This window comes from Hemiscyllium ocellatum, chromosome 6 (genome assembly GCF_020745735.1).
Source record: "Hemiscyllium ocellatum isolate sHemOce1 chromosome 6, sHemOce1.pat.X.cur, whole genome shotgun sequence".
Lineage (NCBI taxonomy): Eukaryota > Metazoa > Chordata > Chondrichthyes > Orectolobiformes > Hemiscylliidae > Hemiscyllium > Hemiscyllium ocellatum.
The window spans coordinates 15525074-15549005 of record NC_083406.1 but is presented as its reverse complement, the minus strand read 5'-3'; the positions used below and the strand labels follow the sequence as shown (position 1 = coordinate 15549005).

The 23932-nt window shown below is 48.2% G+C and overlaps 1 protein-coding gene across 2 annotated transcripts in view; it reads left to right on the top strand.

Moving 5' to 3' along the window:
• LOC132816367 (collagen alpha-6(IV) chain-like) overlaps positions 1-23932 on the top strand; it is a 206216-nt gene that overhangs the window by 128441 nt on the left and 53843 nt on the right. For both annotated transcript variants that reach the window (XM_060825834.1, XM_060825833.1), the window contains 11 exons: positions 856-919; positions 2523-2633; positions 3501-3656; positions 3760-3831; positions 11456-11610; positions 12792-12873; positions 15124-15230; positions 16989-17181; positions 17929-17991; positions 21807-21872; positions 21979-22080. In XM_060825834.1, the coding sequence (XP_060681817.1) occupies positions 856-919; positions 2523-2633; positions 3501-3656; positions 3760-3831; positions 11456-11610; positions 12792-12873; positions 15124-15230; positions 16989-17181; positions 17929-17991; positions 21807-21872; positions 21979-22080 (1171 nt within the window). The remainder of the gene's footprint in view (positions 1-855; positions 920-2522; positions 2634-3500; positions 3657-3759; positions 3832-11455; positions 11611-12791; positions 12874-15123; positions 15231-16988; positions 17182-17928; positions 17992-21806; positions 21873-21978; positions 22081-23932) is intronic.

Here is a 23932-nt window from a genome sequence, read left to right as displayed (position 1 = left end):
GACTTAGCCCTTACTTTCACTCCCTCCTCACAGAGTTAACCCTGACTCTGTCCCTCCTCACAGCATTAACCCTCACTCTCTCCCCCTCACAGAGAGTTTATCCTCACTCTTTCTCCCTTCTCACTGAGTTAATCCTCGCCTATCTCCCTCCTCACCTACTTAACCCTCACTCTGTCTCTCCTCACATGGAGTTAACCCTCAATCTCTCCCTCCTCACTGAGTTAATCCTCACTCTCTCCCTCCTCACTGACTTAGCCCTTACTTTCACTCCCTCCTCACAGAGTTAACCCTCACTCTGTCCCTCCTCACAACATTAACCCTCACTCTGTCCCTCCTCACAACATTAACCCTCGCTCTGTCCTTCCTCACAGAGCATTAACCTGTGCCGCCTCCCTCCTCTACACTCAAATCACAGCTCAACATGATTTAGAAGTTGTTCGGTTGGAGATATCGGAGCACAGGGGAGACCTTTCACTTTCTCAGCCTTGCTGTTAATCTGATGCCGTCAACCTTGACCCCATTCCCCAACCATTTTGTGAACAGAAGGTTTGATTTAGCTGAGAGCAGTGTTGTGTCGTGGGAGATGGCTTAGTGTAAATATCTGTGTTCACCACCTGGGAGAAGATCCGTCAGAGTAGATTAACTGAGTCGCACATTTCTCATTCCACTAGTTTGATTAGAGTGAAGCCTGATATATGTTGTAATGAGTGAGCAATACACTCTTATAGTCACCTTCCCCCAAGGACTGAAGAGGAATGTTGAATGTGTTCACATCATGCTTCCGTGTCTTGTTTATAGCAGAGCTGAACAAATGGAATGAAATGTTTTCCCTGATGTCTTGTCCTCCTTTTACAGGGTGACCGAGGTGACCCAGGCCAACCTGGCCAGTCCATCACATTTACTGGATTAATTCCCAAAGGTGAGAGAACTTTCCTCAGATACAGAAAGGAAATTAAATGCATGAGGCGTGAAATTTGTTCTCCAAAGGCAGCAGGAACTGAGTAACAGTAAATGCACGGACTGATTTATCGAGTCAGGAGTAGAGGTACTGTCAGTGGGGCTAATGTTTTAGCGAACCACACCATGGGGTCAAGTGTTCAAATCACTGCAGAGCATATGGTGAAAATCTGGAATTAAAACAAAAACTGGTGTAAAGGCTACCCTCGTTCTGAAAACCCATGTGGTCCATTAATGACATTAAAGAAAGCAATCTGCCATCCTTACCTGGTCTGGCGTACATACTGAATAACAAAATGGTTCAAGAAGGGGGCCATTCAGCTTCTTGATACTGTTCCTCTGTTTTGGTACATGGCTGATCTTCATTTCTGTCCCTTTTACACATGTTTGTTCCATATCGATTTTCTTATGTACTAAAAATTTAATTACATATCTCAGTCTTGATCCTGATGGCCTCCAGTATCCACAATCTTCGTGTGGAAGAAAGCTACAAATATCCACCACCATTTTGTATTGAAACAAAGTCATGTCTTGATCTCAATTTGCAAATGTGCCCATTTCAAAAAGCTGTTTGTTCATTCAACGAGGAAAATTTGCTTCCAATTAAGTGAAATTTCTATCTCCTGGGCATAGTGTCTGGGGTGAACTCTGAGCTTTGAACCTGCCCTTTTGTAGTCGAATAAGAAGATACATTTAATATGAGATGTGGTTTGTGATCCCAGTCTTCCCAATCAAAAGACACATTCTACTGAAAGCACATATCTCAGCCAAAACCTGCCAATCAGGTTTATTAAAGAAATAATCTCAACTGGAGCAATAATTCACTAGGTTGCAATATTTCATATAACCACTCAAAACGATCAAAATAATAATGTTCGCAGTTCTCTGCAATCCTTTAACAAAATGTTTATGAGGAAGGTAGTCCTCTCTATCCTGTGATCATGTATACAAACAGAGAACAAACTGCAAGATGTCAATCAAAAGTAGCCTTCTTAAAAGCCAATAGGACAATGTGGCTGAGGTCATATTCTAGGCCTGGATTCCTAGAATGATTGACAATGAGGTTCTTACATGTTACTGGCACACAGAGTTCTTGAGATGTACAGCATGAAAACAGACCCTTTGGTCCAAATCGTCCATGCTGACCAGATATCCCAACCCAATCTAGTCCCACCTGCCTGTTCCTGGCCCAAATCCCTCCAAACAATTCCTATTCATAAACCCATCCAGATGCCTTTTAAATGTTGCAATTGTACTAGCCTCCACCACTTCCTCTGGCAGCATCTGGGGGTTCATGAGAAGTAAGATGATATAAATATTGGAAATTCTGTCAAAGAGGGAAATCAATCTGTTGATCCAATGGAGTTACAGTGACCTAGATGGAAGCAGTATCGATGAGACAGTTTATCCAATTTCCAATGTCAAGACAGTGAGATTTGAGTTGGGGGGAGGAAGGTATCAAGTCAAAAGTTTTACCTCACATCAATCCCTGCCTGTGGGCTGAAGTGAAGATTATTTTCCATTTGGTTTCTTTATAACCTGCATCTTTTCTCTCTTGTCTCAAGGTCCAAAAGGTTGGCCAGGACTAGAAGGAGAGCGTGGCCCCAAAGGGGAGGAAGGCTTCTACGGCCATGAGGGCTCCTCTGGTCTCCCTGGTGAAACAGCGCCATTCCCAGGTACATTCACAGATGGTTGTTAATGTTCCCAAATGTGCGTATGTCAGAAAGAAAGGTCTCCGTTATTTGGGTCAATGTTTCCAATCAAATATGATTCCTTCTCAGAACTGAAGGGATGTGGAAATATGATGGGATGTATGCCATCAAAAGCTGGGAGAGGGAGGAAGAATGAAAGGGAAAGCAAGAGATAGGTTAAAGGAGTGGAGAGGTTTAGTGAGGAAAACATCATGGAGCAAGAGGTAAGGGAGATGGGAATGGCTATACTGAAGAAACAAAGCATTGTTCAAGAGTGGGTGTCAATTGCAGAATAATCATCAACTCTGTCCAAGAGCAAATGTCTGAAAAACACGACTCAGGTATTTTTAAAAATGAAAATCTAAATGGGGCCGGAGTGCATGGTGTGAGTCCAGAAAGCTGTTAAATGTCTGGCTGCAAGATGGGATTCCATTCCTCAAGCTTACATTGAACTTCACTCTGACTGTATTTCCCTCCATCTCTTACTGACGTAGGTGGGATGTACACTGTTCTTCCAATGTGTGACCCAAGAGTTTTCATGTTGATTCAAAAATAAATATTTGACTAAGTATATTAAAAATAGAGTGAAAAATCCTAATATGATTTTTGAAGTTTAGAGAAGGCATGATTTTAGGGTAACAATTTATGAGTAGTCACTTTTTGCACACTCTGATCCATGCGCACTCACACCATCACAAGCACTCAGATATAGACAGGGGTCAGTGTGGTTGGGAGGAAGTTAACATCATTCACTAGGTAAGGTCAGAATGAGGGGTAAACTGAAATCAAGAATGAGAGACAAATGGGCAAAAAGGAGTGAACTATTAATGTTCTTCTGTTGGACATTCTCAGGTAACCCAGGACCACCAGGTTTACCAGGTTTCTCAGGAGCCAAAGGGGAGAAAGGTGATCAGGGCTTGCCAGCTCTCCAGCCTGGATTCCCAGGATTTCCAGGGAAATCAGGCCCACCTGGCCCACCTGGACCTCCTGGACCGATAGGTTCCACAGGTGAGTTCCTATTCCCCACTACCACATAGGTGAATGTTTCAAAATAGGAATTAAAACCTCCACATTGTCAATGACAAACTGCTCTCTGGTTTCACCCAAATAGAGTTCATTGGAGATCCAGGAGAGGAAGGTCAGAGAGGGTACCCTGGTCCAAGAGGAAGACCAGGAGACAAAGGTAAGGAACCCCATGTTAAATATAGTGGGACCATGTGAAACACGGAGACAACAGAATCACATGGTCAGGAGGAACACAGGAGGAGAGGGGGAATGGGGGGAGGGGGAACATGGGAAGAGAGGGAACATGGGAAGAGGAGGACCATGGGGAGAGGGAGAAACATGGGGAGGGGGGAACACAGGGAGAGGGAGAACTCAGAGGGAACATGGGAAGAGGGGAACACAGAGAGAGAAGGAACACGGAGGAGGGAAGAGGTGGAACATGGAGAAAACATGAGGTCAGGTTAAACACTGGGTGAATTAAATTAGCTTTATTGTCATCAGACGAAGTTATTCAGCTATTTGTGCCTGTGATCATTCTTTTGAAGAGGTGAACAATTTGTCTCACTTCCCGCTCTTTCTCTATAGTCCTGTATATCGCCTCTATTCCATTTCACATCCACCTCCAGTTGAAAATTACTATTGAAACTATTTCCATCATCCTATCAAACCGTGTATTCCAGACCACAATGACTCACTATGGAAAGGACCCACTCCCGTGTCTCCCCTTCTGATTGTTTCACTAATTATCTCACGGCTCCCCCTTGCCAGTGGGAACACTTCTCCTTAATTTTTAACATTTCTACTGTCTGAACCCTCTCCAGGACCAAACGTGAGGTGTCCAGAATTCTGCCAAGTTCCCCAGCTGATTTTATGGACAATGTTTGTTCTAACTATGAACAGTCTTCTGTCCTTCTTAATAAAGACGTGATCCCTCTCATATTAAATTTCATGAAAACTATCTCCCATAACTCGCTGATGACTGTATTATAATAAGACTGATCAGATTCTTACCTCTACATGTCTATTGAAAAGGTTTTTGTGCAGAAAATGTTTATATTCATGCTCCCATTGTAGATGGCCTTTTGATTGCTTATGCCCCTGAGGACTGTGAAGACTATGTCATTTCTTTTCTGTATTTTTGATTTTTAACTGAATTGAGAAAAGGGCTATTTGACAAACCAAAGGTTCCTGAAGAATTACTCTAGTTTTTGAAAGCCAGTAAAACCTGACCCTCTTTGTAAGTATTGTTTACAGAGCTGCCAGTTCATACAGCAATAAATGGTTTGCATATGAGCTGGAGCCAAGGGCTGTGTACAATGGACATTCAGCCAGCAACATATAGCTGATTGGTTTGTGAACTATCAACTAGGCATTGATGACCACGGCCTTCTGCCGATCACAGCCTTCTGCCTACCACAACTACGTGATTGGTTCTCGAAAGCTGAACAGTCTGGGCTGTGGATGAGGGATGAGCCATCAGGTCTTCACAAGCTCAGAAGCTGATTTACAGCATGTAATCCCAATGAGGCACAACAGGACAGGAATTGTGAGGTTCAGATACTGCGTCAGGACCACCCTAAACACCAAGTTTATATCTATGGATCAGCCTGAATACTGTGTCCCACTTATGCCCAAATCTCACCGTCATTAGACCATTGGCAGCAGAGATTAGGACATAAGGGAATAGCCTTAAAGTAAAGGGAAGACTCTTTAGAATGGACATAAGGAGAAACTTCTTCAGCCAGAGAGTGGTGAATCTATGGAATTCGTTGTGACAGAAGGCTGTGGTGGTCAGGTCATTGAGTATAGTTAAGACTGAGATAGCTTGGTTCTTGATTGTCCAGTGGATCAAGGGAGAAAGCGGGAGAATGGGGTTAAGAGACTTATCATAGCCTAAATTAGAGTGGTGCTGGAAAAGCACAGCAGGTCAGGCACCATCCGAGGAACAGGCAAATCGATATTTCAGGCAAAAACCCTTCATCAGGAAAGGCTTTTGCCCGAAACATCGATTTTTCTGCTCCTCAGATGCTGCCTGATCTGCTGTGCTTTTCCAGCACCACTCTAATCCAGACTCTAATCTCCAGCATGTGCAGTCCTCACTTTCGCCTTGAGAGACTTATCAGCCATGATTGAATGGTGGAGCAAACTCGATGGGCCGAATGGCCTAATTTCTGCTCCTAGGTCTTATGGTCTAGTAAATATCAGGCTGGTTGGAGGTCAAATCTGAGAGACCCTAGGAGACACATGCAATCATTTAAGAATTTTTAAAAATTCTCTTCACTTTTCTTTAGTAGCCTGCAATAGCCCTTTAGCTATGTCAGTTCACAGTGAAACAATGTGAACTGAGCTTGTGACAAACACTCAATTCCCTGACACTTCCCAATTTGCATTGACAGATATCAAGATTGACAGATTCACGTGAGCGAAAGTTGTTCATTTTCAACTTGTATTTATAATGTAGCTTTATCCACAAGGATATTTCCAAAGGTGGTTTCAGTCATTGTAATCAACGTTTTAACACCAAACTACCCACAGAGATATCAGGTCAGCTGACCAAATCTTTTCAAGAAATAGGTTTTGAGGACAGATTGAGAGCTGGAGATTTTGTGGGAGGCAATTCCCCGAGTGTAGGGCCCAGGTGGAAGAAGGCATGGCCAGAAAGCTCAAGAAATTCATGCAAGGATGCTCAATAGTCCAGGATTAGTGAACTTTTCTGAGGACTGTGAGAACGAAGGAGTTTACAGATGTTACTAGTGTAAGATAATGAAGGAATTTCAAAACAAACAGCTGATAGGGACCGCACTACTCTTGAAGGGCACGTTGCTGGTGAGATCCCTGTGTAGCTCAGAAAGATTGCACTCTAGTGAGGACTACACTGCTGATGAGGACTGTGTTGTTGGTGAGGACTATGTTGCTGGTGAGGGCTGTGTTGCTGGTGAGGGCTGTATTGAGGGTGAGGGCTGTGTTGCAGGTGAGGACTGTGTTGCGGGTGAGGGCTGTGTTGCGGGTGAGGGCTGTTTTGCTGGTGAGGGCTGTGTTGTTGGTGAAGGCTGTGTTGCGGGTGAGGGCTGTGTTGCGGGTGAGGGCTGTGTTGGGGGTGAGGACTGTGTTGTTGGTGAGGGCTGTGTTGCGGGTGAGGACTGTGTTGCTGGTGAGGACTGTTTATGCTGGTGAGGACTGTGTTGCGGATGAGGGCTGTGTTGCGGGTGAGGACTGTGTTACTGGTGAGGGCTGTGTTGCGGGTGAGGGCTGTGTTGTGGGTGAGGGCTGTGTTGTGGTTGAGGACTGTGTTGCGGGTGAGGGCTGTGTTGCTGGTGAGGACTGTTTATGCAGGTGAGGACTGTGTTGCAGGTGAGGGCTGTGTTGCGGGTGAGGACTGTGATCTTGGTGAGGACTGTTTATGCGGATGAGGACTGCGTTGTTGGTGAGGACTGTTTATGCGGGTGAGGACTGTGTTGCTGGTGAGGGCTGTGTTGCAGGTGAGGGCTGTGTTGCAGGTGAGGACTGTGTTGTTGGTGAGGACTATGTTGCTGGTGAGGGCTGTGTTGCTGGTGAGGGCTGTATTGAGGGTGAGGGCTGTGTTGCAGGTGAGGACTGTGTTGCGGGTGAGGGCTGTGTTGCGGGTGAGGGCTGTTTTGCTGGTGAGGGCTGTGTTGTTGGTGAGGGCTGTGTTGCGGGTGAGGGCTGTGTTGCGGGTGAGGGCTGTGTTGGGGGTGAGGACTGTGTTGTTGGTGAGGGCTGTGTTGCGGGTGAGGACTGTGTTGCTGGTGAGGACTGTTTATGCTGGTGAGGACTGTGTTGCGGATGAGGGCTGTGTTGCGGGTGAGGACTGTGTTACTGGTGAGGGCTGTGTTGCGGGTGAGGGCTGTGTTGTGGGTGAGGGCTGTGTTGTGGTTGAGGACTGTGTTGCGGGTGAGGGCTGTGTTGCTGGTGAGGACTGTTTATGCAGGTGAGGACTGTGTTGCAGGTGAGGGCTGTGTTGCGGGTGAGGACTGTGATCTTGGTGAGGACTGTTTATGCGGATGAGGACTGCGTTGTTGGTGAGGACTGTTTATGCGGGTGAGGACTGTGTTGCTGGTGAGGGCTGTGTTGCAGGTGAGGGCTGTGTTGCAGGTGAGGACTGTGTTGTTGGTGAGGGCTGTGTTGTGGGTGAGGGCTGTGTTGCGGGTGAGGGCTGTGTTGCTAGTGAGGACTGTTTATGCGGGTGAGGACTGTGTTGCAGGTGAGGACTGTGTTGTTGGTGAGGGCTGTTTATGCGGGTGAGGACTGTGTTGCAGGTGAGGACTGTGTTGTTGGTGAGGGCTGTTTATGCGGGTGAGGACTGTGTTGCAGGTGAGGACTGTGTTGTTGGTGAGGGCTGTTTATGCGGGTGATGACTGTGTTGCGGGTGAGGACTGTGTTGCGGGTGAGGGCTGTGTTGTGGGTGAGGACTGTGTTGCAGGTGAGGGCTGTGTTGCTGGTGAGGACTGTTTATGCAGGTGAGGACTGTGTTGCGGGTGAGGACTGTGTTGCTGGTGAGGACTGTTTATGCGGGTGAGGACTGTTTTGCGGGTGAGGGCTGTGTTGCGGGTGAAGGCTGTGTTGCGGGTGAGGACTGTTTTGCGGGTGAGGGCTGTGTTGTGGGTGAGGACTGTGTTGTGGGTGAGGACTGTGTTGAGGGTGAGGACTGTGTTGCTGGTGAGGACTGTTTATGCAGGTGAGGACTGTGTTGCGGGTGAGGACTGTGTTGCTGGTGAGGACTGTTTATGCGGGTGAGGACTGTGTTGCGGGTGAGGACTGTGTTGCGGGTGAGGACTGTGTTGCTGGTGAGGACTGTGTTGTGGGTGAGGACTGTGTTGTGGGTGAGGACTGTGTTGCTGGTGAGGACTGTTTATGCGGGTGAGGACTGTGTTGCGGGTGAGGACTGTGTTGCTGGTGAGGGCTGTGTTGCGGGTGGGGACTGTGTTGCAGGTGAAGGCTGTGTTGCTGGTGAGGGCTGTGTTGAGGGTGAGGGCTGTGTTGTGGGTGAGGACTGTGTTGCGGGGGCTGTGTTGCAGGTGAGCGCTGTGTTGCTGGTGAGAGCTATGTTGAGGGTGAGGGCTGTGTTGTGGGTGAGGGCTGATTTGCTGGTGAGGGCTGTGTTGAGGGTGAGGGCTGTGTTGCAGGTGAAGGCTGATATCCTGGTGAGGGCTGTGTTGCGGGGGCTGTGTTGCGGGTGAGGGCTGTGTTGTGGGTGAGGGCTGTGTTGCGGGTGAGGGCTGTGTTGCGGGTGAGGGCTGTGTTGCAGGTGAGGGCTGTGTTGCTTGTGAGGACTGTGTTGTTGGTGAGGGCTGATTTGCTGGTGAGGGCTGTGTTGAGGGTGAGGGCTGTGTTGTGGGTGAGGACTGTGTTGCGGGTGGGGACTGTCTTGCGGCTGGGGACTGTTTATGCGGGTGAGGACTGTGTTGCGGGTGAGGACAGTGTTGCGGGTGAGGACTGTGTTGCTGGTGAGGACTGTTTATACGGGTGAGGACTGTGTTGCGGGTGAGGACTGTGTTGTTGGTGAAGGCTGTGTTGCGGGTGGGGACTGTGTTGCAGGTGAAGGCTGTGTTGCTGGTGAGGGCTGTGTTGAGGGTGAAGGCTGTGTTGTGGGTGAGGACTGTGTTGCGGGGGCTGTGTTGCAGGTGAGGGCAGTGTTGCTGGTGAGAGCTATGTTGAGGGTGAGGGCTGTGTTGTGGGTGAGGGCTGATTTGCTGGTGAGGGCTGTGTTGAGGGTGAGGGCTGTGTTGCAGGTGAGGGCTGATATCCTGGTGAGGGCTGTGTTGCGGGGGCTGTGTTGCGGGTGAGGGCTGTGTTGCAGGTGAGGGCTGTGTTGCGGGTGAGGGCTGTGTTGTGGGTGAGGGCTGTGTTGCGGGTGAGGGCTGTGTTGCAGGTGAGGGCAGTGTTGCTGGTGAGAGCTATGTTGAGGGTGAGGGCTGTGTTGCGGGTGAGGGCTGTGTTGCGGGTGAGGGCTGTGTTTTGGGTGAGGGCTGTGTTGCGGGTGAGGGCTGTGTTGCGGGTGAGGGCTGTGTTGAGGGTGAGGGCTGTGTTGCGGGTGAGGGCTGTGTTGCGGGTGAGGGCTGTGTTGAGGGTGAGGGCTGTGTTGCGGGTGAGGGCTGTGTTGCGGGTGAGGGCTGTGTTGAGGGTGAGGGCTGTGTTGAGGGTGAGGGCTGTGTTGCGGGTGAGGGCTGTGTTGCAGGTGAGGGCTGTGTTGAGGGTGAGGGCTGTGTTGCAGGTGAGGGCTGTGTTGAGGGTGAGGGCTGTGTTGCGGGTGGGGACTGTCTTGCGGCTGGGGACCGTGTTGTGTTGTGGGAGAGGGCTATATTGTGGGTGAGGACTATGTTGTTGTTGTGAAGTAGAAGGAGGATTCAGCCCTTTTATCTGAGCAATAATCATACAGTCACACAACCTTTCACCCTATCTCCATGTTAAGGCGTCTTGCTCCGCTGGTACAATGGGTCACTTTCCATTTGGCAATTTTCTTGACAATCGCTTGATGCTATTTCCTTCCATTAATGTCTCACCCAGACACATCTCAAACAAATGTCTGACACGGCTCAATTATTACTTGACCTGAGTTTCCTTGCCTCATGGCATCACCAGCCTTGCAGGGTCAGCTTCCTATCTTACACATCCACAACGTTTTGCTTTTGTATCTTTCTCCTCAATAACGTCTTAATTGTTGGGGCTTCCCACTAGACCCAACTGCATGGACACAGTTCCCATGGTCACCTTGGTTTTAAAGACCTCTTTGTCTCTGAGTGATACTGTGTTTGCCTCCTATCTCTCTCCCTCTGGAGGTTAGAAACTCTCCAAGTCAGCAAGCAATGTGACAACTATTTCTCCATGTGACTTGCTAGATATTTAGCTGAAATCACATGGCTCCTGGTAATGTTGTGGTTAGATTCAACATTCTGAATTCTGACCTTTAAAAAAAACACAGGCCTGATTTCAATCAAATCAATTTTTCTTCCACCTTAGAAATAATAAAATGTTGTGAACCCTCAAAATACCACGCAAGCCAATGCAAAATCATCAGATTGGGTGGAACTTAAGCCTTGCAGAACTATTACCAGTACAACAGTAAGGAGTGTACTGCTGCTTTGTCTACTAATTATAGAATCCCTACAGTGTGGAAACAGACCCTTCAGATCCAACAAGTCCATACTGACCCTCCCAAAGCATCCCACTCAGATGGATTCCCCCACCCTATATTTACCCCTGACTTACACATCCCTGAACACTATGGGCAATTTAGCATGGCAAATTCACCTAACCTGTACATCTTTGGATTGTGGGAAGAAACCAGAACACCTGGAGGAAACCCAAACAGATATGGGAATGTGCAAACTCCACACACACAGTCGCTCGAGGCTAGAATTGAACCTGGGTCCCTGGCGCTGTGAGGCAGCAGTGCTAACCACTGAGCCACCATGCCGCCCAGTGTTCGGACTGCACCGATGATTTTAACGCCTCATTCCTGCTAACAGAGATTAACAATTGATTGCAATGTGTTTGTGTTAAAGGTTATGGTTTGTGATCTTGTTATTGTGCTCCAGATTTCGGGAGTCAGACGTGACTGTACCCAATCCCCATTCTGCAAAATTCTTCCAACTTTGAGCATCTATTATCGTGAGACTCAATTCCAGCCAACTAACCGTGCCCCTCCATTTCCAACACCAAGCACTGCACTTTTATTCATTTCAGTGGGAGTCTGTTGGACTGAGGGTACACTGTAGCTATTCAGGATTCACTACCTTCGGGAGCACAATATTCTGTTAGCTCACAGCGTATCTCTCCTGTAGGTGACCGAGGACATTGTGCCTGTGATGTGGATGGAGCTTCTCCTGTTGGTCCCCGGGGTCCTGCTGGAGCCCCGGGCTATCCAGGCATACCCGGGGTGGATGGGCAGCCGGGAGATGAAGGATCACCAGGTCCTTTTGGAGCACCAGGGATTCAAGTAAGTATTCCCACTTTCATCTTATCCCTGGGTTGGGACACCTGTATATGAATCAGTTGTTCAAATGAAGTTCTCTGAATCTCAATCGACTACTTTGTGAATTACCAAATGGAACTTTCACTGCTAGTCTTATTATTCATCACAAAGAACAGGATAAGTGACTTGGAAAAAGCAACAAAATTTATTCTTTTATTTTCCTTCAATGCACTTGAACAGAGAGCACGCCTGGCATGTTGGAATTGGGCAGATGGTATGTGCCCAGCAGGTTGCCATGGAGACAGTATTTCTGTGCTGCATTGAGCAGGACATCAAGCAGAACACCCCTACTTTTCTTGAAAAATAGTATCAAGGGGATTTTTTATATTGACTTGAGAAGACAAACAGGATATTTGCTTAATATCTAATCTGAAAAACATAATCTCTTCCAGTCCTGACCCTCTGACAGTGCAACACTCCCTCAGCACTGACCCTCTGACAGTGCAGCACTCCCTCAGTACTGACCCTCTGACAGTGCAGCACTCCCTCAGTACTGACCCTCCGACAGTGCAGCACTCCCACAGCACTGACCCTCTGACAGTGCAGCATTCCCTCAGTACTGACCCTCTGACAGTGCAGCACTCCCTCAGTACTGACCCTCCGACAGTGCAGCACTCCCTCAGTACTGACCCTCCGACAGTGCAGCACTCCCACAGCACTGACCCTCTGACAGTGCAGCACTCCCTCAGTATTGAGCCTCTGATAGTGCAACTCTCCCTCAGTACTGAGCCTTTGACAGTGCAACACTGTCTCAGTACTGACCCTCTGACAGTGCAGTGCTCCCTCATCACTGACCTTCTGACGGTGCAGTGCTTCCTCAGCACTGACCCTCTGACAGTGCAGTGCTCCCTCAGCACTGACCCTCTGACAGTGCAGTGCTCCCTCAGCACTGCTCTGGAATGTTTGCCTGATTTTGCAGAAGTTTCTGGAGAGATACTTGAAGTCACAACCTTGAAGCTCTGAGACAACTGTGCTGCTCACTCAGCCACTTCATCACAGTGGCTAATACAATGCAAGTTCTTTGTTATCTGAGGTGCACCTTAAAGCATTACCTGCATTATGTTTTAATCTGACATCTGGGTTTGTCAGTGTTTAACATCGAGCAGACTGAGTGATTGATTTGTTGTTCACATTGTTCCTCACAGGGAGTGACTGGTGAGGCTGGAGCTCATGGCCCTAAAGGACAGAAAGGAGATTCCGTTTTCATCTCCACCATAACCACGAAAGGTAACAGATTGAGGGCAGCCACACGGGGCAGAATGCTTCTCAATTGGCAGCTCAACAAACATCACCTCATGATGCTACCAAAACAACCAGTCATGTGGTGGATCAAGAGTACCTGGTGTGAAAGGTTTGGGAGGTGGGAGGGGTAGAATGATGCAGGCTGGAGTAGGAAATGGAGACATGATGATGATGGAGGGAGGGGTGATGAAAAAGGGAGGGAGAGAGGATGGAAAAGATGGCAGAAGGAGGAGAGGATGCCTGAGGCTGGGATGGATGGTGCAAGTACAGAGTGAGTGATGGAGGAGAGGAAGGCTGGGATGGATAATGCAGGGAGTGGGGGAAGGCAGAGGCTGGGAGGGATGGTACAGGGAGTGGGGGAAGGTAGGGGCTGGGTGGATGTGCAGGGACAGAGTGATTGGTGGAGGAGAGGACAGCAGAGGCTGGGTGAATGGTGCAGGGAGGGGGTGAGTGGTGGAGGAGAGGAAGGCAGAGGGAGGGTGGATGGTGCAGGGAGTGGGGGGAAGGCAGAGGCTGGGTGGATGGTGCAGGGAGGGGGTGAGTGGTGGAGGGGAGGAAGGCAGAGAGATGGGAAGGGTCACGGAGGATTTTGAGGGCCAAGGGTGTAGACTGTATTTCCTTGACAACATAAGTTGCCAATATGAAGACAGGAATGAATTTAAGGGGATATCTAAGCTGCAATGAGACATGTCTCTAAAAAAAAGTGTATCGGTAGTTTACTTATAAAACTTCAAGGTCAGATGTTAAAACAATAGTTTGTGATCTGCTTCATAGGACAGAGATTCACAGATAAGTGAGGAACTCCATCCTCTGGCGTCGATCTCTATGCTTCCCTCAGTACTACCCATGGCATCCCGTGTATTCCCTGTGCACTGATGTCCTGCTATCCTGATGTCTGACAGCTCAGAGTCTGCTTTGGCAGAAATCAGGGGCTGCGTTATCGTGGACTTGTGTGATGGGGTTCACTTGGTCCTCCCCAAAGATACAGGGAAGGCGAATGGAGCTCCCCCTCTGATCTGATGCCTCTCCCTCACATGACAAGCAAACTGTTCCAGTAAGAGAACAAAGAGTCTGCAACTGTGGGGCTCTGTGCTGACTAGTTGGAGGTAGAGATGGCAGGGAATGTTGGCTGTGTGGCTGTCAGTATTAGATTACTTACAGTGTGGAAACAGGCCCTTCGGCCCAACAAGTCCACACCGACCCTCCAAAGAGCAACCTATCCAGACCCATTCCCCTACATTTACCCCTTCACCTAACACTACGGGCAATTTAGCATAGCCAATTCACCTAAGCTGCACATCTTTGGACTGTGGGAGGAAACCAGACCACCCGGAGGAAACATGGAGAGAATGTGCAAACTCCACACAGACAGTTGCCTGAGGTAGGAATTGAACCTGGGTCCCTGGCACTGTGAGGCAGCAGTGCAAACCACTGTGCCACCGTGCCACCCGTATTGTAGACCTGTGGATGAGAGGTGGTGTTCAACTGTTCTGTGTCAGTCCTGAGTGTCAGTGAGTGAGTGCTGTTGGGTGAGTGACAGAGATTGGTGTATGAAGCAGGATGACAAATTGTTGTTGTGATGCTATCAAGTGAGAACTCATTCACTGATACTCACACGCATTTCAAGGTATGCATATGTTTGCTCACATTGCTGCCCAGTGCAAGTCTTGGGTAGTGGGGTCCCAAGAGATAAGCTCCAATTCCCACTTCAGGCAATTCCTGGAATATTTCTCCTCCATCAGGAGAAACATTGACTCCCTCTTAGACCCAAACTGCAGAGCATCCAGCGGTAATGTCATTAAATTAAGCAATTCTCTAATGGGGTCAAAGAGTCATACAGCACAGAAACAGACCCTTCAGCCCAATTCAAATCCTTCAACTGAAGTCCCTTCAGCCATGGTTTCAGATGTATCAGCTTCTTTTAATAATCACAGCCTCTTTAGAGACAGCATGCTGGCTGGAGACCTAATTTCCCAGCCATTCCGCTGGTTCCTCCCCTGACCATAGCAGGGATGAAGCAGCACTGGAGTAACTCCAGTAGATGAGAACTGATCTGCAACTCACAAATCATCAGCCCTGCATCCCCAACTCAGCTCCAACCAATTTTGTGTCCAGGGTTTTGGATGGTGTTCCATCCATTGTTCTCATGGTGAGAAGAATTGACTCACAATTCAGTCACACATACTCAAATTCCAAACAAGGTGGAAGTTAACTGTCCAATGCCTCTTCATGAAGGTTCCAAAGGAGAGCAAGGACATCCAGGATTAACAGGACGACCCGGAGAGCCTGGTATTCCAGGAAATGATGGGAAACCAGGCAGACAAGGATATCCAGGAATCCCAGTAAGTTACTGCATTGACTTCCTAATCACCTCTGCAAACCTGACTGAACACATTGTACAGTTTACGGAGCAGATAGATATTCATATGTCAGGGTGGTGGAAGCAAATTCAAGCGTATTTTCCCAATGGGAACTGGATAACTGTTTGGTCAGGAGAAACATGCAGGATTTCAGGGGAAGTGCAGGGAGAATGAGTCTGATGGCATAGCATTTGCAAAACAAAAAGACAGCTAGAACACAAAGGAACGATTGGCTTCATCCTTTGACATATTATCCTCTGATCCACCTGAGCAGTGCTGCTCCCACCTCAGTGACTCTAATCACATCCCCACTCACAAACTCCACTTCTCTTGACACTGGATTTGCTCAGATTATTCTCCTTTGCAGCCTCAGGGCTGTTGTTGTAAATGTATTGATGGTCCTCCACATGCTGCAGCCACAGATGGTTTATGCAGATCAGTTGCTCTTTCTGCTGCACGTGCTGAAGCTGCGGTTTTGCCATTGGATGCACTGTAGCTGCTGTGCTGCTGCTGAATTTGTTGCAGCTTGTCGCGTTGTTGTATGTACTCAATGTGCAATGTGCGTTGCAGCTGCACTGGTTGCTATTAAACTTGCTGCAGCTGCCGTGTTGATGTTTTATGCACTGGATGTGCTCTTGTTGCTATCCTATGGGCTGTAAGTGCAGTGCGCTGTTCCATGTGGTGAAGCTGCAATGTTGTCATTGAATGAGCTGCAGCTGCAATGTTGCTAAAATGTGTAATGCTTGGCTAAATTTACATCTATTGGAAGTGCATTACTGCGTTTTGTGTGTTGCATATGCAGTGTTGTTGTATTTGCTTCAGCTGGTGTGTTACTGTTGTATGCGCTGGAGCTGCAGTGTTATATGCGCTGGAGCTTTAGTATTGTGTTATATGTTTTAGAGCTGCAGTGTTGTCTGTGTTAGAACTACAGTGTTGATATTGAATGCATTGGAGCTGTGGTGTTATGTTGCATGTTTTGGAGCTGCAGCATTGTATGCAGTTGAGCAACGGTGTTGTGTCATATCTATTTTAGCTGCGGTGTTGTGTTGTACATGCTGGAGCTGCAGTGTTGATACTGTAGGCATTGGAGGTTCAGTGTTGTACATGCTAGAGTGACAGTGTTAATATTGTAGGCATTGGAGCTCTGGTGTTGTACTGTATGCATAAAGCTGCAGCGTTGATGTTGTATGTATGTTTCAGTTAGAGTGTAGCACAAGCTGATGTGGTCAATCCTGAGTGATTAGCAGGGCAATGACCAATATTATCGATGAACTCAGCATAGATGTCTTTCCAGGTCTGAGCTCTGAAGAACGCCCCGACCCTACCCCAGTCTCCTCTATACTAGCAGTGACTGCCAAGCTGACAGGTGCTCATGCTCTAAACCCTGGAATGACCTCCCCAAACCTCTCAGCCTTTAGAATGATCCTTTAAATCCATCTCATTGACCAAACTTGTCTTAATTTTTGGGAAAATGTTACTTTGTTATAGGTGCTGAATAGATGGGGAGTGCCACTTACTCAACTACTCCCTGTATGAGATATGGTGACCCTAAGATTAAACTGACCACCAGTTGCACACACCCCACCCCCACTCTCTCTCTCTCTCTATTTCTGTCTCTCGTTGGACTGATAGGGTAACTGTATCTTTACCTTTTATAGATGGGAGTTGTTTTTTGCTAAGATGCTGTTGTGGTAGATGCCTGGTCAGTTGTCTGAACAGATGATATAACCTGTATTCCAGGGCGATGCTTTGGAAGGTTACCCTGGTGATGTAGGTAGCCCAGGTGTCCTGGGCAGAAAAGGAATCCCAGGGAGACCTGGCCTGCCAGGAGTTGGCATTCAGGGACCTCGGGGAAGACCAGGGCCTCCTGGTGACTTTGGACCTGCTGGTACACCAGGGATTCCAGGACTCCCAGGCATCCCTGGAACTCCAGGTAAGTGTTGCACCTTCCAGGCTTTAACTCCACCAATGGTTCCATAGCTAAGAAACGTTCCTTTAAATAGAAGGCACAAAGTTGAGGAATCCCAAAACATGCCCCAGCTTTGCACCAATTGGGACTATACTGGCATTCTTCTCCCATATTTCCTTTTGATCTCTTTGTCCAATTGGTATCAGGCCTCATTCTGATGGCCTGCTGATGACCCCTATCAGGGGTGATTCTGTGATTGGACATCCCAGTGAATCTTAGGTGAGCACTCCATAATGACAGGTCTGGCTTGTTTTAATGGAAAGAGTGCCACAGGGCTTAGGCTCACGATGTCCAAAGATCTGCCTTCTCCCAGAAACTGGCCTTAGCACCAGATTGCCCTGGTTTTCCACACCTTTCTCCAATATTTATTTTGAGACGATGAGGTGACTCTGGGAAGCTAACCACCTCTTGTACCGGAGAGAGTGGAAACCTAGTTTCAGAACATGAGACTGAGTGACGCCAGTGCTATCACAAAAGATCAGATTTACCAAATCTTGTTTCACCAGTTGCTAACTAGTTTGTCAATGCTCTCTGGGTTGAACAAGAGCCAGGGAGAAGATTATAAATCTTATGAAGAACATTCCAAGACATTCTCCATAAACATCTCCATGAAAGTGACATGTAAATTGCTATCTTTAGTGTGTGTTTTTAACCTTGTTACCACCCCGTTCAATATCATTAAAATGTCCACTTGTTTCTGTTGAATGGTAGGTGACTGCATTGACAGACAGGAAATCCTGCCGGTGGGCAGTGGTATCCCAGGATTCCAACCAGGTAGAGGATACTTATCCATCTCCAATTAATCATCTTTTACCTGCTTATCTTCCTCTGATACTGACATCAATCAACACTGTCCAGAAGGACACCCGGAGAGTGAGAACTGAGTGCCAGCTCTTTGGTTGGTGAATCAGTGACAAAATGGGGTCACAGCTTGAAGATTCTCCCTGGGACCTTGAAAAGGGGAAATTGATGGGAAATGGACAATTGGCACAGGGCGTGGATAATGACAGAGGGGGCTATTGAGGTAGAAACTAGAACAAAATTTAACTGAGAATTGGAGTATTTAAAAAGAGAAAAAAATGGGTAAAAGGAAAATTAATGTAATTAAATTGCACAGCTTCACTTGAAGTAAAAAATGAGGTCTGCAGATGCTGGAGATCACAGCTGCAAATGTGTTGCTGGTCAAAGCACAGCAGGTTAGGCAGCATCTCAGGAATAGAGAATTCAACGTTTCGAGCATAAGCCCTTCATCAGGAATAAGAGAGAGAGAGCCAAGCAGGCTGAGATAAAAGGTAGGGAGGAGGGACTAGGGGGAGGGGCGATGGAGGTGGGATAGGTGGAAGGAGGTCAAGGTGAGGGTGATAGGCCGGAGTGGGGTGGGGGCGGAGAGGTCAGGAAGAGGATTGCAGGTTAGGAGGGCGGTGCTGAGTTGAGGGAACCGACTGAGACAAGGTGGGGGGAGGGGAAATGAGGAAGCTGGAGAAATCTGAATTCATACCTTGTGGTTGGAGGGTTCCCAGGCGGAAGATGAGGCGCTCCTCCTCCAGCCGTCGTGTAGTTGTGTTCTGCCGGTGGAGGAGTCCGAGGACCTGCATGTCCTCGGTGGAGTGGGAGGGGGAGTTAAAGTGTTGAGCCACGGGGTGATTGGGTTGGTTGGTTCGGGCGGCCCAGAGGTGTTCTCTGAAGCGTTCCGCAAGTAAGCGGCCTGTCTCACCAATATAGAGGAGGCCACATCGGGTGCAGCGGATGCAATAGATGATGTGTGTGGAGGTACAGGTGAACTTGTGGCGGATATGGAAGGATCCCTTGGGGCCTTGGAGGGAAGTGAGTGTGGAGGTGTGGGCGCAAGTTTTACATTTCCTGCGGTTGCAGGGGAAGGTGCCGGGGGTGGAGGTTGGGTTGGTGGGGGGTGTGGATCTGACAAGGGAGTCACGAAGGGAGTGGTCCTTGCGGAACGCTGATAGGGGAGGGGAGGGAAATATATCCTTGGTGGTGGGGTCCGTTTGGAGGTGGCGGAAATGGCGGCGGATAATACGTTGTATGCGCAGGTTGGTGGGGTGGTAGGTGAGAACCAGTGGGGTTCTGTCTTGGTGGCGGTTGGAGGAGCGGGGCTCAAGGGCGGAGGAGCGGGAAGTGGAGGAGATGCGGTGGAGGGCATCGTCGATCACGTCTGGGGGGAATCTGCGGTCCTTGAAGAAGGAGGCCATCTGGGTTGTGCAGTGTTAGAATTGGTCCTCCTGGGAGCAGATGCGGCGGAGACGAAGGAATTGGGAATATGGGATGGCGTTTTTACAGGGGGCAGGGTGGGAGGAGGTGTAGTCCAGGTAGCTGTGGGAGTCAGTCGGTTTATAATAGATGTCTGTGTTGAGTCGGTCGCCCGAGATAGAAATGGAAAGGTCTAGGAAGGGGAGGGAGGAGTCTGAGACAGTCCAGGTGAATTTCAGGTCGGGATGGAAGGTGTTAGTAAAGTTGATGAACTGTTCAACCTCCTCGTGGGAGCACGAGGCAGCGCCGATACAGTCATCGATGTAGCGGAGGAAAAGGTGGGGGGTGGTGCCAGTGTAGTTGCGGAAGATGGACTGTTCCACGTATCCTACGAAGAGGCAGGCATAGCTGGGGCCCATGCGGGTGCCCATGGCAACTCCTTTAGTTTGGAGGAAGTGGGAGGATTGAAAAGAGAAGTTATTCAGGGTGAGGACCAGTTCAGTCAGTCGAAGGAGGGTGTCAGTGGAAGGGTACTGGTTAGTGCGGCGGGAAAGGAAGAAGCGGAGGGCTTTGAGTCCTTCGTGATGGGGGATGGAGGTGTACAGGGACTGGATGTCCATAGTGAAAATAAGGCGTTGGGGACCGGGGAAGCGAAAATCCTGGAGGAGGTGGAGTGCGTGGGTGGTGTCCCGAACGTAGGTGGGGAGTTCTTGGACTAAAGGGGACAGGACCGTGTCGAGGTATTGGGAGATGAGTTCGGTGGGGCAGGAGCAGGCTGAGACAATGGGTCGGCCGGGGCAGGCAGGTTTGTGGATTTTGGGCAGGAGGTAGAAACGGGCGGTGCGGGGTTGTGGGACTATGAGGTTGGAGGCGGTGGATGGGAGATCCCCTGAGGTGATGAGGTCCTGGATGGTCTGGGAGATGATGGTTTGGTGGTGGGAGGTGGGGTCGTGGTCAAGGGGGCGATAAGAGGAGGCGTCCGCGAGCTGGCGTTTGGCTTCAGCGGTGTACAGGTCAGTGCGCCAAACTACCACCGCGCCTCCCTTGTCTGCGGGTTTGATGGTGAGGTTGGGATTGGAGCGGAGGGAGTGGAGGGCTGCACGTTCTGAGGGTGAGAGGTTGGAGTGGGTGAGAGGGGTGGACAGGTTGAGTCGGTTGATGTCACGGCGGCAGTTGGCTATAAAGAGGTCGAGGGCGGGTAGGAGGCCTGCACGGGGTGTCCAGGTGGATGGGGTGTGTTGGAGGCGGGAGAAGGGGTCGTCAGAGGGTGGGCGGGAGTCTTGGTTGTGAAAGTAGGCACGGAGGCGAAGGCGGCGGAAGAATTGTTCAATATCTCGCCGCGTGTGATTTGCAGCTTCACTTGAAGATTGGTACAATGGATTGAATGGCCTCCTGCTCTTTAATCTCTGTGATTCTATATGGAAATAAATTGTTTGCATGATTGAGGGCCAAGGGTATTGTTTTTGTTACTTTGTATACCTCTGTTTAGTTTAGCAATATTGGCTCCATGTAATTGGTACAACAGAGTCGAGTCTTACCTCTGACTTGAAATCCTCAACGTTTAGACATAAAGCTACAATGGGAGAGCCATTCATATCCAGCCCAGCATGATGCTAACACACAGGGCAAGTAAACCTCAACAGTCCCTCTATCATTAACTATGTTCAATGATAACACACTGACTAACAAGATAACAGACGGGCAATCACAGACTGCAAACATCTGATTCCCTGACCTATACCCACTCGTGTAATAATTGTTATCTTGTGTTCACAGCTACTGGGCAAATCTTGGAGTCCGAATGACACCATTATAATGGACTGTTTTCGATACCGAGTTAGATTAGATTAGATTCCCTACGGTGTGGATAAAGGCCCTCCGGCCTAACAAGTCCACACCAAGGGTAACCCACCCAGACTCATTTCCCTACATTCACCCCTGACTAACGCAGTGGGAAATTTAGCACGGCCATTCTACCTGACCAGTACATCATTTGACTGTGGGAGGAAACTGGAGCACCCAGCGGAAACCAACGCAGACACGGGAGAATGTGCAAACTCCACACAGTCAGTCGCCCGAGGCTGGAGTCAAACCTGAGTCCTTGGCGCTGTGAGGCAGCAGTGCTAACCACTGAGCCACCATGCCACACTGAGGGTCAGTGGATGTATATCATCTGGACAGCAATGATTCAAGAATGCAGCCCAGCACCACATTTTCAGGGGCAATTATGATGGACAATATACCTGCCGAGGCAGTGATGCTCACATCCAGCATGTATGCATGTACATTGTGCATTTCATTATTAATCCATAAAAGGGTTTTGATTTTTGGGGTCTACACTGAATTTGTGGAGATTAATTTGTGTTGTTTGTGAATCTTTACAGCGATTCCCTGTGGAACTCCAGGACCTCCAGGACTAAGGGGCCCACCAGGTTTGCCCGGAGATAAAGGTATAATGTTTTAGACTGACCTCAATCCCAGGGGCAGGTCATGATTGACACCAACTCACGTAAAGCTATTGGGCCCTCTCACTTCAAAATTATTTTTATGTTGCAGGTGAGACTGGTCCACAGGGATTCCCAGGATTATCCCGACCAGGATACCCAGGAAGGAAAGGTTATGTTGGTGCTCCAGGGCCAGGAATTCCAGGGCCACCAGGTTATTCTTCCCCATTACTGTAGTTTTTGAAGTGAAGATTTGGTGGAACCATGGATCAGGAAGTGACCATTTGTTCCCTTAACCTTGTTTTAACGAGTTGGTCTGTGACCTAACTCCAAATACATACCTTGGTTCTATAGTTTTATTAGAAGAAAGTGAGGACTGCAGATGCTGGAGATCAGAGCTGAAAATGTATTGCTGGAAAAGCGCAGCAGGTCAGGCAGCATCCGAGGAGCAGGAGAATCAACGTTTCGGGCATGAGCCCTTCTTCAGGAATCTCCTCCTGCTCCTTGGATGCTGCCTGACCTGCTACGCTTTTCCAGCAACACATTTTCAGCTCTATAGTTTTATTACCCTTACCCTTAAGGCATTTGACACAGTTTTAATATGACAGGGAACTTTGCTGGATTATTTCATACAGTCAGAGATTCAGTTAAAAGTCAAACCACATTGTGTCCATCCCATTGAAGGCAGTGGGACATGGATCCCTCTGAATGATTAATTCTGGATTTCTATCTGCCTTCTAACTTAAAAAGCAAAACTTCTTTATAGGTTATGTTTGCTTCTCTCTCTCTCTCTCTCTCTCCCTCTCTGTCTATCTCTCTGTTGTTGTTTTTTCTTTTCCTTTTTCTTTTTTCTTTTTCTTTTTTCCACCACCAGTAAGATAGGAAAACACCGGGGTGGCCAGTGACAAGCAGTGCCCTTCACATCAAAGGGCAATGCTGTGTGATCAACATTCCTGATTTTTTTTAAACTCCCACACTACCGCCTAACTGCGGTAGTGCTTATTTTTTCCCCAGCAGCCATGGTGTGTGTGTTCAGGTGTGAGGCACAGTGAGAGACACAAGGTGCACAAATCTTTATTCAATTTCCACTACCAGGAAGAAAGGAAACACCCGAGTGGCCAGTGACAAGCAGTGCCCTTCACGTCAAAGGGCAATGTGATAAAACAGTGAAGGGGAGGGCAGGGACTAAATGAAAATAGAGTTGGAGGGGATCACTCTGTTGTTTTCTTTTCTTTTTTTTTTCTTTTTTTTTCTTTTTTTTTCTCTATTAACCCCACACTACCGCCTAACTGCGGTAGTGCTTATTTTCCCCAGCACCCATGGTGTGTGTGTGCAGCTGTGAGACCACAGTGAGAGACAAGGTGTACAAATCTTTATTCAACTTCCACCACCAGGAAAAGTAGGAAAACACCCAAGTGGCCAGTGACAAGCAATGCCCTTCACATCAAAGGGCAATGTGATAAAACAGTGAAGGGGAGGGCAGGGACTAAATGAAAATAGAGTTGGAGGGGATCTCTCTGTTGTTAATTTAGGACAGCTCTATTTTAATTGGTTAATGGCCAAAGTAAACTCACTGATTTCTTATTGACACCATTTTAGGAGTCAGCCCGTGAAATTGATCAGGAATCATTCAATGAACTGAATTCTTCTTCGGTGAAATATTTTAATTAGCTGGATGGAATCTGTAGCTGGATTCAATGTTGCAAGAAGAAAGATATATCACGTGTCTAGATTCCATTAGTTGTTCTACATTTAAAGTTTAATATGTTTGATCCTTTAAAAAAAAACAAGAGCCAGGAAGTTATGATGGAGCTGTATATAATGTTGGTTAGGTCACAGCTGGAATACTTGCACAGTTCTGGTCACTATAAGAAGATGTGATTGCACTTGACAGGGTACAGAGGAGATTCACCAGGATATTGTCTGGGCTGGAGTTATGAAGGGAGATTGGATATACTGGGGTTATTTTCCTCGGAGCATAGAAAGTTGAAGGGAGGGGCTGGTGGAATCTGACTGAAGTAAGCAAAGTTCTGATGGATGGAGAGTAGAAAGGGAGAAAACGCTCC